Consider the following 16,602-nt stretch of genomic DNA (forward strand, 5'->3'; position numbering starts at 1 on the left):
AACATAAAGTAATTACATCCGGATGAAATGTTAAAATGCAATTTTTGACTAGCGTGTAACAAGTACCAAATGAGGATTATGAGTCAAAATTGGTTAGGGTCGTTACATTCAACCCAGTGTACTACCTTTAAATGTGTCCGACATATAATTTAGATATTTGTAAGAATTTAATTATGTTATCAGCTCGGTGTATACATATTTTATATTTTATACTCTTAGATTAGATGCTGCAAACCTGAACATAAAGCAAACCAATGACGTTTCTTACATAATTATTCTTGTTAACATTCTTTTTCACAATGGTATGAGCATCTATTTTGCAAGCATGGCATATTGCAGATACTTGGAGCGGGTTGGCTTTCCACAAGAGGAGTATTGGACATTAAACGTTGAGCAGCGCTTAATGTGGATGATCGTTGACGACAACACCCGGGTCCCCATGAGAGATGATCATCGTGCGGAGGCACACATGTCTTAATGGGTTCGTGCATTACGACGGCATTTTAGGTATCATTATACACGAGATCAAGTCCGTTAGAAATTTTATGAATTGAAATAGCGTTTTCATCAGTTCCACGAAATCACTCAGATACCAGGGATTTATTATGACGTTGAAACATTTTGTACGGATTTTCCTGACGAGCTACGATCACATACGACACGGGTATGACATGCTATTGCTTTAATTCAATCATTGACACCTAACAACTACCATTTCCAAAATAATATTTATTTTTTAATGATTGGTTGTCAATATGAACCTGTTGTAGATCTACCCATTGGCTAGACGATACTACCAGTACCCAGAGCCTCATTACCCCAGCATGCTCGAGATATGGGGCCCAATTAGACAGCCGCTTGGTCCAGTAGAGGTGCACAGTGACGGGGGGCATAGCTAGAGTAGTAATGCACTGCGTAGTTTTGTGTGAGGTGACAAAGATGCCCACATTATCATCTCGGGATCCACTGCAGTAACGAACCAAACGCATACCCATATTGCCAATTGGGAAGTAGTGGAACAGGTAGCTCGTGGGGATGGTGGCCCACGATTGAGCGCCACGACGAAGTTTGGACATGGGTTCGAGAGTTGGCGGGATTGGATCATAGACAGATTACATCGTCTCTTTGGCGTGTGATCCGACTGTGGAGGCCATTCGCATATGAGAGTGACAGTTCAGCACGCTCACGGCGGCCACAAGGAATTCCACCACAGCGACGTGACAATCCTTAAGTATTAGTGGTGTTGTTGTAGAATATGTGAACCAATCACTTGTTGTCATATGTTAATTACAAAGTTAACGAGAACATGATTCTGTGCGTCTTTTATCATTCAATGACTGATGTGAACTGATTGTCGTAGTTTAATTGAACATTATTCCGTATTAATCCAAAATATATTTTTCGAACCATTGCAATATATAGTTATAAATTTTAATTAGTTAATATTGTATTATGCGGATCTTCAAAATTATAAAAAATAAAGGATGCATTGGAGGGTTGATTACATGTTAAAGGTTTGTATTTGATTTTTAAATATAAATATATTTTATTTTAACCACTTAATATTTTGTACGTAATATTTTTCTACATCATTGGAATAATTAAAAAATTTAAAAATAAAAAATAAAAAATAATATATCAATTCTACGCGGTTAATTTCTATAATACATTATTTCAATAATGTATTTAAATTTATCACCTCGCATAGAACGTCTAACAAAATTATTATTAATGAATTACTAGAGTGCATTTAATTATTTAGAAAAGTTTATTTATATAAATTATATTTTTTCATTTTCGTACAAATATAATTAGAAAATACTATTTATTTTAATCCACTCATAACTAAATAAATTATATACATATTCATACATATATATATATATATAAATATGTATAAAAAACTCATGATTTGACAATGAACAACACCTTTTATCTCCTACTAACCAACATCAAACATGTCATACTTATTTTATATTATATCAAAAAATAAATCCAAACATATACACTATCTCTAACTTACACTTATTTATCTTTGTTTCTCTCTCTATCTCCGCAAACCACCCCAAAACAAGTTAAAAACAAAACCAAATATAATGCATGTTTTTCAGAATTTGGTCTGACTCTTGTTTTTGGTTCATGAAGCGTTAGGCAAACTCTGTGTATAAATAAATAAAATATTTATTTTTGTAACTTTATTATTTATTTGAAAATTTATAAAAGAAAAATGCTTTCTAATTAATTCTTTTTTTATTCTTCTTTCTTTTCTTGTGGACCTTTTATTTGAATTTGAATTTCGACATTTTATTATCTCATAATAAAAAAGAATATTAAAAGAATGTCTGAAACAATATATAAAAAGTTTGACTTGTGATTTTAAAAAAACTATTTTTTAGTAATCACTAAATTAATTCTAATTTGTCGAACTTTAAGAACGGCATTTTTTGACTAAACGCTAAAAACACTAGCACTATTTGTTTGTTTTCATTTTCAAATTATTTTCGAGACAAGTCAAAAAATAACTAATGTTTGTCATAATTTATAAATATTTTATTTAGGTGTTTTTAACTGTTTTAGCATAAATACATACATATATACACACACATATATATACATAAATATATATAAAATAGACATGATTTAACAATGAATAATAATTTTTGTTTCCAAAAAACACAACATTAAACATATAATACTTATTTTAAATTATCTCAAAAAACAAATCCAAACATACATACTATTTCTAACACACATTTATTTATTTTTATTTTTTTCTCTCTATCTCCACAAAACACTCAAGAAACGAATCCAAACATTATGTTAATTTTCTTGAAAGTTCTCGAGAAGGCAAGTTTGATTCTCTTGGTAATTTTCAATCATATAGTGATGGCCCGATTGGCTGTACGATTAAGCAGATCAGACATGCGTTTTCCAAGTACATACGTAATTTTTTTCTTTTACTCCATGCGCAATTATTTTTAATTATCTTATTATCTCTTATGACCTATTATATATCTTTTAGTTAATTACTTCATTAACCTTAAGAATGAAATTAATTATAAAATTTAACTACAATCTATACACTTGTATATTCATCAGAAAAAATTATAATTTTAGTCCTATAAACTTAGGGTACGTAACATTTTTGTTCTGTATGAATTAATTAGAAATTTAGTTTTGTAATTTTATAACTTTGACAATTTTAGTATTTTTCCGATAAAATTTGCCCGAAAAATGCATGTGACTTTACACAAGACCCAATTAAATTATTAATTTTTTAGTCGTGTGGGTGATAAAAAAATGCCATCTCCGTTAAGTTATAGGGCCAAAAATGCAATTTAATTAGGTCATATACAAGTCAATGCAATTTTTCGACCAAATTAGCTTGAAAATTGCAACAATCAGTTTATGTCAGACCAAAAAAGCCACCTGCTATATAAATTATAAACTAAAATTATATTTTTTTTCAAGCAATCACTTATGAAATTGTGAAAACAAATCAATTATTTTATAATCAAATTATGCAGCCCGTTGTGCAAGATGGGTTATAGAGTCATGATACATAGACATGGACTAATTCAAACAAAAAAAAAAAATAATAACAAAAAAGACTACATGGAAAACAAACGAAAACTTAATTGCATTTATTATCCCGTACATAAGGGGTAGTGGTGAAATAAGGATCATAAATATAGGGTGGCAATTAATATTCTCGAGTTAAATTTTTTTAGGCAATTACAGGAATCCGACCACCTAATTTTGAATGGTAGCCAGAATTTACTGAAGTAGCCAAATGTAGAATTTTTTAAATTGGGAAAAAAGCCTATTACACATTTTTTTACTATTCATCTACCAAATAAGAGTTGATATAGAAAAATCTCCTGCCGCATAAGCAATGAAATGGAGAAAAAATAGATCTTTTTAGGATAAAATATTTTTTTAGTTCCATAATATGGAAGGTGTCACTTTTAGTCCCATAAAACTCATAATTATACATTTTTAGTCCCAAAAGTCATGTGCGCTGTGGTTTTGGGATTAGAAAGGCATTGTGGTTGTGGTTTTGGGACTAAAAAGGCATTATTAGTTCTAAAAAGGCGTTGTCATTTTGAAACTAAAAAGTCCCAAAATCACACTTTTTGGAACAAAAATACGTGATATGAATTTTATGGGACTAAAAGCAATACCTGTCATAATTGAAGTACCAAAAAAAATTCTACCTTTTTTTTATGAGACTAGAAAAATATTTTACCCTACTTTCTCATTTGGGGGTTTTATACTTACTGGATATTTTTATATCTCTCCTTTAGGCCACATAAACACTTATATATAGAAAATGGTCAAATTACATAAACAAACTTATTTATGTTAGCTTCCATTGACATGACGTCGTTGTGTGCATATAGTTAATAATCTTACACGCTTTTAAATATATTATAAATTAGAATAAAGTATGTAACTCAATATATCAGTTTAAAAATTAAAAATAAAGAAAAAAGCCAACTTAAATATATTATTGACGCAACAAAAAAATATATATTAGTACATAAAAGTATAAAAAATAAAATTATTATTTTATAGTTATAAATTTTAGAAAATAAAATTAACATTTTATATAATATAAATAAAATTATTATTTTATAGTTATAAATTTTAAAAACTAAAATTAATATTTTATATAATATATATTTAAATAAAAAAAAAAACTTACCCCCTAGATCCTACCACCAAATCCAATCCCCCCACCTCACCCCACCAAAAAAGGGGGACGGCGATGCCTTTCTACCTGACTGTCGCCCAGTTATTGTGCTGGGCAACGTAGTGGAGCTCGGGGGAGCGCCATCGCACCTTTCTATGGAGTATGTAGGAAACTGAGGGGAGGCAGGCTAAGGAGGACCGGGAAAGGGGTGGGGGGGTTAGGGTTTCATTTATTTTTAAAATTATAATATAATAATATATTTTATAATTACATATATATATATATATTTATGTACATTTTTTTTGCCAAGTTAATAATGCTTAGGAGGTAGAATATTTTTTAAACATACACAATTAGATTAAAAAAATCTTGAATTTATCCACCTCAATAAATTTCGGCCACTTTTTAAAATTCAATGAACGAAGTCCTACAATTACAAAAAAATAATTAATTCTAGAATATTAATTATTACACTTATATTTACAATCCTTATTCATTATCCCTTACGGGACAGTAAATGTATTAAACCTTTAATTTACCAACTTCTCATCAACTATAGTGAAAATTTATTCTTTTCTCTGTACAACTCTTCCAGAGAAGGCAACTTTTGCCTTTACCGTAGAGGACGCCGTCTATGTACTCATCAACAAACATTTTTCACGATCTCGTCTTTAATAACTTATGATCGACACGTAGCAAAGATTACACCGTCCAGAACACTTGTCTTTTCTAATGTATCTTTGTTGAAATTATCACTTGCCTGTCGATATTGACAGTGCTACTACAATCTTTCTCCTTCTGAGAAGCTTGTAATGCCATTGCAATTCCTTTATCTAACAAAATTAAAAATATGCTTATGATTATTTATACATTTCAAAAACCTGAAGTACTTCTCAACAAAAATTGGTATTCATTTGACTGTTTACTAGTTCATAATTTAACCTGTTAATTCTATCAATGATTCACAAGGAAAGCATAATATATAGTATTTGAGTTAAATCATCACAATATTGTTCCTAAAAATAATTAGAATAAAAGAAGCATAATAATAATAATAATGATAATGATAATAATTCAATCTAATCACAAAAAATAATGTTTATATTATGTATATAATTATACATAATATATAAATTATAAAAATAAAATTATTATATAGTATAACAAGTCGCCTCCTACCCACCTCCACTCCCAAATCCATCCCCTTCGTCGCCCCCTCATCACCCCATAGAAGGGACCGACACTCGCCCCTAGCAAAGGGCGGCAAATGACATCGCCCCTCAAGCATAGTTGACGTCGCCCAACACAAAACTGGGTGACTACCATAGCCCAACTATGCTCGGGGACTGACGACATTCACCCCGCTCTCCTGGTTAGCCTTGTGAACTCAGGGGCGAACGACATTGCCCCTAGAGCATAGCCGACGTCGCCCAACTGTGCTCAGGGGGCAACAACCTTTGCCCCCCTCTACTGGTTATCCTTGTCGTCGATCCTTTCTAGGAAGCAATGGTGGGGGTGGGGGAGGGGGGGCCGAATAACATCCCATAGAGCATAGCTGACGTCGCCCAGTGCACAATTGGGTAACTACCTTTGCCCAACTATGCTCGGGGGGAGACACCATTCGCCCCCTTCTGAGGGCCAGACAACGAGGGGGAATTGATTCAGGGGCAGGGGTAGGGGGAGGGCAGGGGTAGTGCTTTTTGTTTTAATTTTATTATTTTTATAATTTATGTATTTTTTTGTGTAAGTAAGATTATTTATTATATTCATGTAGGAAGCGTGGTGCCACGATAATTAGTATAAAATATAAATTCAAAGTTTATTTTTGGAACAAATGAAGGATAAAAACAAAATGTTCAACGAGTAAGTGATCGAAATTCTATGATTGTAAAGGAAAATATATAATTTTGATATACTATTTGCCAACTCTTTATATAAGCACTTATTTTGTCAATCCCTCATTATTCAGGATTGTAAATACGATTAAGCCCATAACGTGTGTGGAAAGTTGAAGTTAGTGTTTCACCATACCTAGTTACATTGTGAGTGAGCTGCTGCTGAAGGAGAAACCTACTGAGTAGTTCAAGAGAAACGAGTGTGGATTTCTCTTTCGGTATAGTCTGAATTATGCGTCGAATGTAATTAGACAGGTATCATAAAGATTATATAGTATAGTGGAGTAGGCTCGGTGCCACATATACTGGCCATAGAGTTCGCTCGGGGCACGTGGAATACGAATTTTGGGGAATCCATGTCATATCGGCCCCATTTCCATTCCGTCAAAGAACTTGTAAATTCCAGCTCTCAAGCAAACGGCAATGGATTTCACTCTTCCCTACTCTGCCAGAGGCACCAGCAAATGGAAAAGGAGGCCCACACTTGACCGAAAACCACTCGTTGTGGCCGCCTTCCTCATCATTGCTCTCTTCATCTCCTCCAAAGCCTTCATTTCCTCTTCTATCCTCCCCATTTCCGGAGATTCCCGACCCCTCCTCTCACAACCATGTCCGAGCACCGTCGGTGGTCCAGGAGAAAAGTTCCTCTGGTACGCGCCGCACAGCGGGTTCAGCAACCAGCTCTCCGAGTTCAAGAACGCTATTCTGATGGCAGCGGTTTTGAATCGGACGCTGATTGTGCCTCCTATTCTGGATCATCATGCTATTGCCCTTGGAAGTTGCCCAAAGTTTAGGGTTTTGGATCCGAATGAGTTAAGATTCAAAGTCTGGAATCACAGTATTGAGCTCCTCCGTAATCGCAGGCAAGTTCAGTTTTGAGATGACTTTTCATGTTTTTTTCCCTAATTATTTAGGTTTGATTTGTATTATCTATCACTTGAGGAAGATATTTCAGACTTAGCAATCTGACAGTATGAGGAGAGTATGTTTAAATCTAGCTTGGAGTCACTGCGTGAGTTTCCTAGGTGATCGTATCAGGGCTTGATTTAGGCTTATTCATAACTTTGACCTAATTATTTAGTTTTGCTTCGTGTTCGTTTACTTGCAACTTGATGCATCAAACTGTGGTCTTATAAAGCGTAGTTGAGTGAGAGAAATACGAGATCAATGTAGTTGCAGATCAAGTTTGGATATGCTGGCTGAGATCTTGTGCTACTTTATTCTTTTCTGAGGATCTAAGGTTGGGTTTTATATTTTAGTTGTGACGACGCCCATAGTTTGGGTATGCATTGTATGCATGCAGTAATCTGTTCATCCTTTTGACAGTATCATAGACGTGTATTTTGGATGTGTTTCCTCCGTAATCTTTTATGGAAAATAACATGTAGTTTCAGGTGTCTCTGGATAGTTTTTTCATTATTTATATGATCGTCTACTGTTTAATAATTTAAATGAATCTGTTCTTTGGTGATTGAACCCATGAATGAACCACACTCACAGTGCTCAAATTTGTTCAGTACTATCCTTATTATCTGTTTCCCAAAGAGAAAAATGGATATTTGTCAAGGGAGAAGTAAAACTTATTGACCGTGGTTCCTGAAAAATATTACACAGTGGTAGTTCCACACAAATATTGAGATCTTTTACTTTTCTTGATATTCAGGTACATATCTATGTCCGATATCATTGATCTTTCATCTCTAATGTCAGCTGTCAGATTTATAGATTTCAGGGTTTTTGTATCAATGTGGTGTGGGGTGAATCTCAACTTGGGTTGTGGTATGGACTCAAGCATGAATTCTTCTTTGCTTGAAAAGCTAAAACAATGTGGATCATTACTATCTGGATACGACGGCAATGTGGACAGTTGCTTATTTGCATCGCAAGAAGATTGTAGAAATACAGTATGGACATACCAAACTGATGATGATGGAATTTTGGATTCATTCCAAGCTGATGATGAAGTCAAGAAGAAAAGGAAGATTTCATTCTTGAGGAGAAGGAAAGATGTCTATAAGGCCCTTGGTCCTGGCTCTGCAGCTGGAACAGCCATTGTTCTGGCACTTGGTAGCCTTTTCACTTCATCATATAAGGGGTCCGAATCGCATATTGACATCCATGAAGCTCCACGAGATCAAAGGATACAGTTGTTAATTCAGAAGATTGAATTTCTTCCATTTGTGGCAGAAATCTTGAGTGCTGGAAAGAAGTTTGCTCTCGAGACAATTAAGGCTCCATTTCTTTGCGCACAGCTTAGGTTATTGGATGGTCAATTCAAGAACCACTGGAAAGGTACTTTCCTGGGACTGAAGCAAAAGTTGGACTTGTTGAAGCACAATGGTTCTCTCCCAGTTCATGTATTTGTAATGACTGATCTTCCCCAGCTTAATTGGACCGGAACTTATTTGGGGGATTTGGCAAAAGATTTTGATGCTTTTAAACTGTTTGTTCTGACAGAGGAAGATGAGTTAGTAGCTGAAACTACTACGGAACTTTTAAATGCAGGAAATGCTATGAAGCTTCAATCTGATTCTAGTAACTTTGAAGGGAGAGATCAGCAATGTGATGCTCTGTCTTTGCCTGATATACGTTTATATGTGGAAGAAACTATATGTAGCTGTGCATCTCTAGGTTTCATCGGGACTGCTGGGTCAACCATTGCTGAAAGCATAGGATTGATGAGAAAACATAGCATATGTTCAAAATGAAATTCACTTTACTGTCAGTGTATATGTTCAACAAATTCAACCGCTGATGCTGCCTCATCTAAGGGAATTTGATCTTGTGTGTCACTTGCTTTTGTGCATATAAGAGTAAACATTAAATGGAGAAAAGCTAAATGATCAACTTGTTGAACTTTTGTGGCTAGCCTTAACAATCCCAGCTGAGGACAAATTGACAGGGAATAGATGCACCAAAGGACCAGTCGAGGATATTTCTTCGCCCCGATGTACCCAAAAGGGCGTTCTGATATCATTGAGGTGCGGTGCTTGCTGCCCCCATCACCCCCTCCCCGCATGATTCCCCGGTTCATAACTGCTGTTATAATGGTGAGAAAAATGGTTTAATGAAAGGATGGCATGTTTCAAATATTCTCTCCTGTTATCCAAATTTAAGTCAACAATCTTCAACTGGTTTTTGTCTTGCCTATTTATATGTAATTTGAGTACTTGGGAAAGAATACCTCTGCTCTAGCAAGCAGACCTGGAAACTTGTAACTAAGAGTCTTTCACCAAAGTGTCTATCCATACACTTTTTGAGTATGAATTCCTATAATAATTATCACAAAACTGGGTTTCCTTGGACGACTGATGGTTAATAACTTTTTTCTTGACACTTTAAAAGAGCAGTAGTTGCATTGCACTATCTCTGATTCTGTAATGAACTGTAAAATAATGATTATAACAAATCTGGCAACAAACTTAATTTGCTAATACCATGGAACCCTCTTTGAATCTGATGGTGTTCTTGTGCATGAACGAGACATATGCGCTGTGCATTCATAATCAATGGCCAACATGTCCTCTAATGATTGAAAAATAGATTACCTGAACCACAAGATGCTAGCATGAAGAATTTTTCTTGTCCGTCATACATAGCATGTCAATTGTCAATGAATTCCTTAAAATTCCATACACTTGTTTTCATTCTGAAAGTTGCTTTAATTATAATATTCTCTCACACTAAACCAACAGTGTATGGTGGAAGGAAGTTCTCTTCTGTTGTGGGCTTAAAAGAATCTCGGTTGGGGTATTAATTGATAATAACATATCAATAATACATTTAGAAGATTTCTCATTAATTCGTACCATCCTTGTTATTCGCAGAAGAATCCTGAAGAAGGAGTTTTTAACATAAACTAATTTTTCAACCTGAAAAGGAATGTTTTCCAGCTCTGTTTTGGATTATGTTTCCTCTTCTCAATTTCTCTCCTCTTAAGCGCATAGGGGATGGGTTGAGAAAAGAGGATGGATGATTTTCTACACCTATGCAATGGGTTCTTTACAAACTTGCAATATATGCTCATCTGATACTTGAAGTTGAAGTATATTATCTTAATTATGGTTTTCTTCAAATTTCAATTTTGTGTGGTGAGTGCTGGCAATGTTTTGCGGGTGAGACAAATCATTCTATAAAAGACTTATCTGGTTCAAATCAGGTTGTTTCTTTTTGGAGAAAGAGGGAGTTGGAAATGTCTGAGTACACCTTCAGAGTTTGTTATTCATGGACAATTCCCCTGTTTGGTTTTCTGTAGTCATCCCAAGCTCTTCAGGTTTAACTGTGATACAATGACAGGGTCTTTCTCTTTGGCCAGTATCACAAGGCTGGTAGTTTGGTGGGAAGGTACCAAGCAAAAAACTGTTCTTCATGATTGTATTTGTTGATTGAGGTAATCAGAGAACTAGTTGATTAGCTTCGGTCAATTAGCATGACTTTCTTCATGTTTAAGTTTAGATATGTGGTCGAGTTTAATATCTGCAAAGAAACCTGCTTACACTTATGCAACTTTTGTTATGTTTGAACAGGCCCTGTACTTTTCATAGGGATCGTTATCGTTTTGGTCCTGAACATAGCTTGTTAATGTTGATTAGTATTGCATCTCTACTTACTGCTGAAGTTCCTACGTGCTACAGTTTATGAATACATTTAACTGATCAGACTTGCTTTAATGAGTTTTCCCTGTATTATTCTCATTCAGTGTTTAGGTTTAAAGGTTCTTTCTGCATCTTCTTCCTCATATTCTGCTAATCCAAACTCAAAGCTGTCAAGCCTGCCATCACTTAGTGGGAACTGCTATCTCTCTAGTTTCAGTTGTGCAGGTTTGTTTTTATATTGTCTTGTTTTCATTGTATAGACCACGAATGTTCAAGTGGTGGATAGTTTGGCATCAAGATATGGGCTACACTGATGGTATTGGAGTCAAAGCATGTTACTTGCAAGATTCATATTTTAGCAACTGGGAGATGTAAAATGTTCAAAACTCAATCATCTTCCTTTTCAAGCAATCTGCCATCTTGGTGGATGTTGCACCACTTTGAGGGCTTACATGTGCTGCAGAATCAGTGATTTTCCCTCGCATTGACATCTATGTTCAACCCTCTGTCGAATATTTTTTCACAGTGGACTTTATTATGAAGAAACAGGGATCTCTTCCGAATTTGTCAAATATTTACATTCTTTACACCCATTCATATGTTAGTTTGTTAACTGTTTGTGTGGCCCATTACATGGAGCCACAAAGAAGAATATATGTTTTCATCTGATTTTATATTCCGAATTTTTTACTGCTGATGTAATGTTTGGAACAGTGTTGTGATTTTCCAAATTCGTTTCTTAAATGTTAACTTTCACATAAAAGCATTTGTGTCACCCAACTACCATAGGTTCTTCTCAGAATTACCAATTTTGATGTGTAGGGGATTATGCCCTTACCACTCACATATGACAGTTTTAATTTGATTACCATTTTTTTGCATTTTAAGTAATTCTCAACGTAAATAAAATTATTTTTGTCTTTATTAATAATATTTGTTTGGAACCAATGAATATTTTGTTGTCAACTGAAGTTCAGTGAAATTATTTCTGGTCTATGCTGTTAGTGTTAAGGAATTCACTTGTGTCATTAAATTTGGAGAAGTGAAAATTATGACTCATGTTATGAAAAAAGTCATAAACTGAAGGTGCCACCTTTATATTGATCAGAGATGTAGTTATAGAAATTTGGCTTTCTTCATTGGTTTCAGTTAGCGGGAAAGAGAGGCAAAAGGGGAAGGGGGAGAGGAATTTACTTCCATAAAAGAAGTATATTTTTTTCAAGTTGTTTTGCATGGCCAAATGAAGGAAATTTCAAGTACTTACCATTGTTTGATATGATGAAACTAAAATGAGAAGGAAAGAATGAATTTTCTATTTTACTAATTCACCCTTTTTCTTATTTATGTGTTAGATAGTGAATTGATAGACAATTAAATAATTTGAAATTACTAATAACCAACTATATATTTAATTGAATAACTTCAACTTTTTGGCTAGGTATGACTTCTTGCAAAAGTAGAAGAATATAGTCACAGTTTTTCTTAGCATCGGATAAAGGTACATATGAAAAGTATAATTAGGTTTGAGCTCTGGTTGTATTTATCTACATTCCTTTATATTCATGCTTTTCACATACGTTGGCTTTTTACCTCAATGTACCAGCTCTTATGGTGGGAAGCCATGGTGGGGCGGTTGGGGATGTACAAGAGAAATAGGGAAAGGTGTACAAGTGTTATTGCCTGTAGTTTTGACATATCTGTCGATGTGTTCTCCATCAGGTTTCTCATTGATGGTGCAGATCATATTTCTATTTGTAGTAATGTGTTGATCCAACTTCTCCTGATGTCTCCCCTAAATGTCTTACTTTCACTTGATGTCAATATTTAAAATGCTGGCCAGGAATAATGCCCGAATTATGATATCTGGCTCATAGAAATGTTTAGCAACAGGTGTTTTATTGCTTAGAATAGTATATCCACATTTATTTTCTTGCTAGTTCAATTAGGTTAATAGCGTAGTTCATCCCACCAGGTTGTTCAGATTAGGAGTGCAGAAGAGTGGGAGCTTGCACAAGTGAGTTAATCTCTCTACTATATCTACTATATCTGTTCCCTACTTGGCTAGCAAATATTCTTTCACTTTTTCTAGTTTCTCTAAAAAATGCAGGGTTTCCCATTGAAGTTTGGATTTCGAATGTCATTATATCCCGTTAAACATGTTTCTGATAGAAATTCCATTTAAGTAAACTAAATGCTTATTACTGGTCCAATATTAGCAAGTTATAAATTTTCTTTTATGTTTAGAAGGTGAAGATTTCATACTGTTGGAAGTTAGCAGGCATATAATGTTTTGCTAGTTTCTAGGACATGGATGATCTCCCTCAATGGAGATCGATGCGGTTAACTCTAAGAAAAGTCAGATCATTCTTTAGTTTCCTTCTGTAGGTATTGTTCTCAGTTCACAGTTGCAAACTCATGGAGTTGAAATTATATGTGCTCTCTTGCTTTAAACCCGAGCTTCCGAACTCGAGTTCTTTCTTTCATGTCTTTGTGCATTTCCTGTGGGGGCTATGTCACACTTCATTCAAGGCACCAGATGTTTATGGAGTTTTCCAGTATAAGTTCTGAGTCAGAGGCTTGAGTATACTTATCTCTTTCAAAACAGGTGAGTTGTCATTTGTTAGTTCACAAGTAATATGTCTCTGTATGTGTTAAATTAGCCCCCAGTAATGAGAGGGACAAGCTACTTGTCATACCAAGACCCAAGTTAAATTATGGCGGGTTCAGTGGTGGAATTTGTCCTTGGCTGAATTCATGCACATTTCTCTTGCTTCCTCAGTTTCTCTTAATCTCACCAGTCACCACCACCGCTATTGCGTACAAGTCTGGGCACAACTCTCCCATGTGTGTTAAACTAGGGATGCTGTAAATGTTTTGTTTCCATTTTCTTGGTTCACAGATTGGTTATGCTCCAGTGAGCATTTTGTTCTATTAGAAAGAGGGTTGTTGGAGCAACCGTGCGTGATTCCCATACAACTGGTCAGCCATTGCATTTCATTGGGGATCATCTGAAAAATGAGGGGCTGTTGCTGAAACTCAATGTTAAGAAAAATTCGGGCCTCCAGAGATGGGAACTTGGTTGGTAATTGGTAATGCCTATAGGTCATAATTATCCTGGGATGATATCTAATGTTGTCGTTGTAATCTACAGAAGTGGTTGTATGCATTTTTCGCATTTATAAGGAGATACATGCTGCAAATTGATAGATTCTAGATTGCAAAAAGTTGGATCTTATGTTCCTACGCCATGTTGCTTTAAGACAGAAAAGAATATGAAGACTACATAACTAGGAAGTACAGGAGATTTTTGGTTTTTGCATAATATATTTTACGAGAAATCCAACTCCTTGCTAAAGCAAGCAAACTATGCCGTAAAATTTTTATCCGCACACAAATCAAATTAGTCACATATTAAATGTGATATATTTGTCATGTGATTGGTTGCAGTCTTTGAACTTTAAGAAAGAAGAGTAATGCACAGATGTTGAAGGAAGAAAGCTGGAGGAAGAAAACGATGATGAACAGTGCTGAGCTTTTGATTGAAGAAAGAAAGTTGCTATTCAACAAATGCGCTAGCGTTTTTATAAGTAGTTTACTAGTTTTTGCAGCACACCTTTGTGTAATGCGACTCTTTTAGCGATTAGCAACTTATGGTTAGGCTAGTTAGGTTAGTTAGCTGTTAGCCGTTAAATGAAGGTAAACTACCCTTCTTGCCTATAAATGAACGATTATTGTACTTCTTCACTAGAACAGATATACAGTAATGAAGCTCGATTTTCTTGTGCACTATTCTTGATTCTTGACATGGTACCCAAGTCATTTATCTTTGATTCTTCAGCTTTATTGAATTCCCTTCAATCATTATGCATCAATTAACAAAATCAGAACAATGGTAGAATCTAAACACAAGATGCACAAACAGAAAAGAATGGCTGTAGATGCAGACATTATGAAATTACAGATATCTGAGAATTCAGGAATGTGTTTAGTTTCTTCACTTCTAAATGGCAAAAATTACTTGTTTTGGAGCCGATCCATACGAATAGCGTTGGGAGCAAAGATGAAACTTGATTTCATCAATGGCAAAAGCACAAAACCACAAGAAGACTCAGAAGAATATGAACAGTGAGTAAGAAATGACTGTATAGTTACTTCTTCGATATTAATTTCTAAAGATATTGTGGATAGTTTTCTATACTTCGATTCAGCGGGATAATTGTGGGTTGAGTTAGAAATACGCTTTGGTGAGCGGAATGGGCCAATGATTTACCAAATTCAAAGGGAGATTGCCTCCATCTCACAAGATAAGTTATCTGTGTCTGCATATTATACAAAATTGAAGATACTATGGGACGAGCACACTTGTCTCAAGCCAATGCCACAATGTGAGTGTAAAGCATCCAAGATTTTGCAGAAATAAATTTCTCAACTCAGCTCATGCAATTCTTGATGGGATTGCATGATAGTTTTGATCATGTTAGAAACCAAATCCTATTAATGGAGCCTTAATCAAGTGTTAATAAAGCGTATTCCATGGCTTTAAGAGTTGAAAAATAGAGAGAGATCACTCTGAAATGACTAGTGCAATACAAAATGTGGCAATGCAGGCCAAGGAAGGTAGAAGAAATAGTGGTTTTGTCCCAAGAATTCCACAAAAGAAGAAAACACAAGTAGAAAAGCAAAATATGATATGTGATGTGTCTGGAAAGACAAGGCACTTGAAAAGTACTTGTTTTGAAATTTATGGCTATCCTGAATGGTACAAGGCCTTGGTTGAAAAGAAAAAGGGACAAAGTAATAGCAGCCAAGCACTCAACACTGGCAAAGTTGAGAAGCATGTAGCTGTTGTAGTAGGAGATTCAATAAACAAGCAGATGATATCAGAACTGATCAAAGTGGAGCTGCAGAAATTGATAACAGAGAATAGCCACACACAGATCAATACACAAGCAATCTTTGATTGATTCTCGTGTAAATCTCTGCCTAATAAATCCTGCAATGAACTAGGTATAAATGCTTGGATTGTAGACGGTGGTGTCTCCACACATATGTGTAGAGACAGCAATCTTTTTTAACCACTGACCAAGACTGTGACAAACTCTTATATCCATTTAGCAGATGGATCAAAAAAACCTGTTGAAAGGATTGGAAATATCACATTACCTAATAAGATTAAACTTACAGAAGCGATTCATGTGTCTGAACTTAAGTACAACTTGTTATCTGTTAACAAATTATGTACTGCATCTCCTGTCTCTTTTATGTTTTCTGACTCTTGTTGTATATTGTAGGACCATAAGACTAATGAAATTTTGATGTAGGAAAATTCATAGGGAGGTTATGCGTTTTTTATGAAGCATCCTTCAAGATAGAAACAGTTAGATGTTTTGAGAATCAATAGAATCATCATTTCTGT

At 34.9% G+C, this 16,602-nt stretch overlaps 1 protein-coding gene across 13 annotated transcripts; it reads left to right on the forward strand.

Annotated features, from left to right (window-relative positions):
• The first annotated feature begins 6,590 nt into the window (after nt 1–6,590).
• Nucleotides 6,591–14,975, forward strand: LOC105166359 (O-fucosyltransferase family protein). Of its 13 annotated transcripts, none has more exons than XR_002287437.2 (3): nt 6,591–7,454; nt 8,255–14,275; nt 14,634–14,975. XR_002287437.2 is itself a non-coding variant. In XM_011085690.3 (2 exons), the coding sequence occupies exons 1-2, from the start codon at nt 7,015–7,017 to the stop codon at nt 9,297–9,299; spliced, it is 1,485 nt and encodes a 494-aa protein (XP_011083992.1). In that variant the 5' UTR covers nt 6,591–7,014; the 3' UTR covers nt 9,300–14,975. The 13 variants fall into 13 exon arrangements, 1 of the variants encoding a protein (XP_011083992.1); XR_002287438.2 differs by having other exon boundaries at nt 8,255–13,791; XR_016066418.1 differs by having other exon boundaries at nt 8,255–13,200; nt 13,572–14,975.
• The last annotated feature ends 1,627 nt before the right edge of the window (nt 14,976–16,602 follow it).

This window comes from Sesamum indicum, linkage group LG7 (assembly GCF_026168435.1).
Source record: "Sesamum indicum cultivar Baizhima isolate 11 linkage group LG7, ASM2616843v1, whole genome shotgun sequence".
Taxonomy (NCBI): Eukaryota; Viridiplantae; Streptophyta; class Magnoliopsida; order Lamiales; family Pedaliaceae; genus Sesamum; species Sesamum indicum.

Bases quoted from the DNA above. Each gene is read 5' to 3' on its own strand.
- LOC105166359 (XM_011085690.3), top strand. From the start codon at position 7,015: ATGGATTTCACTCTTCCCTACTCTGCCAGAGGCACCAGCAAATGGAAA. The intron at 7,455-8,254 runs GCAAGTTCAGTT...CTTGATATTCAG, and splicing joins GAGCTCCTCCGTAATCGCAG to GTACATATCTATGTCCGATA.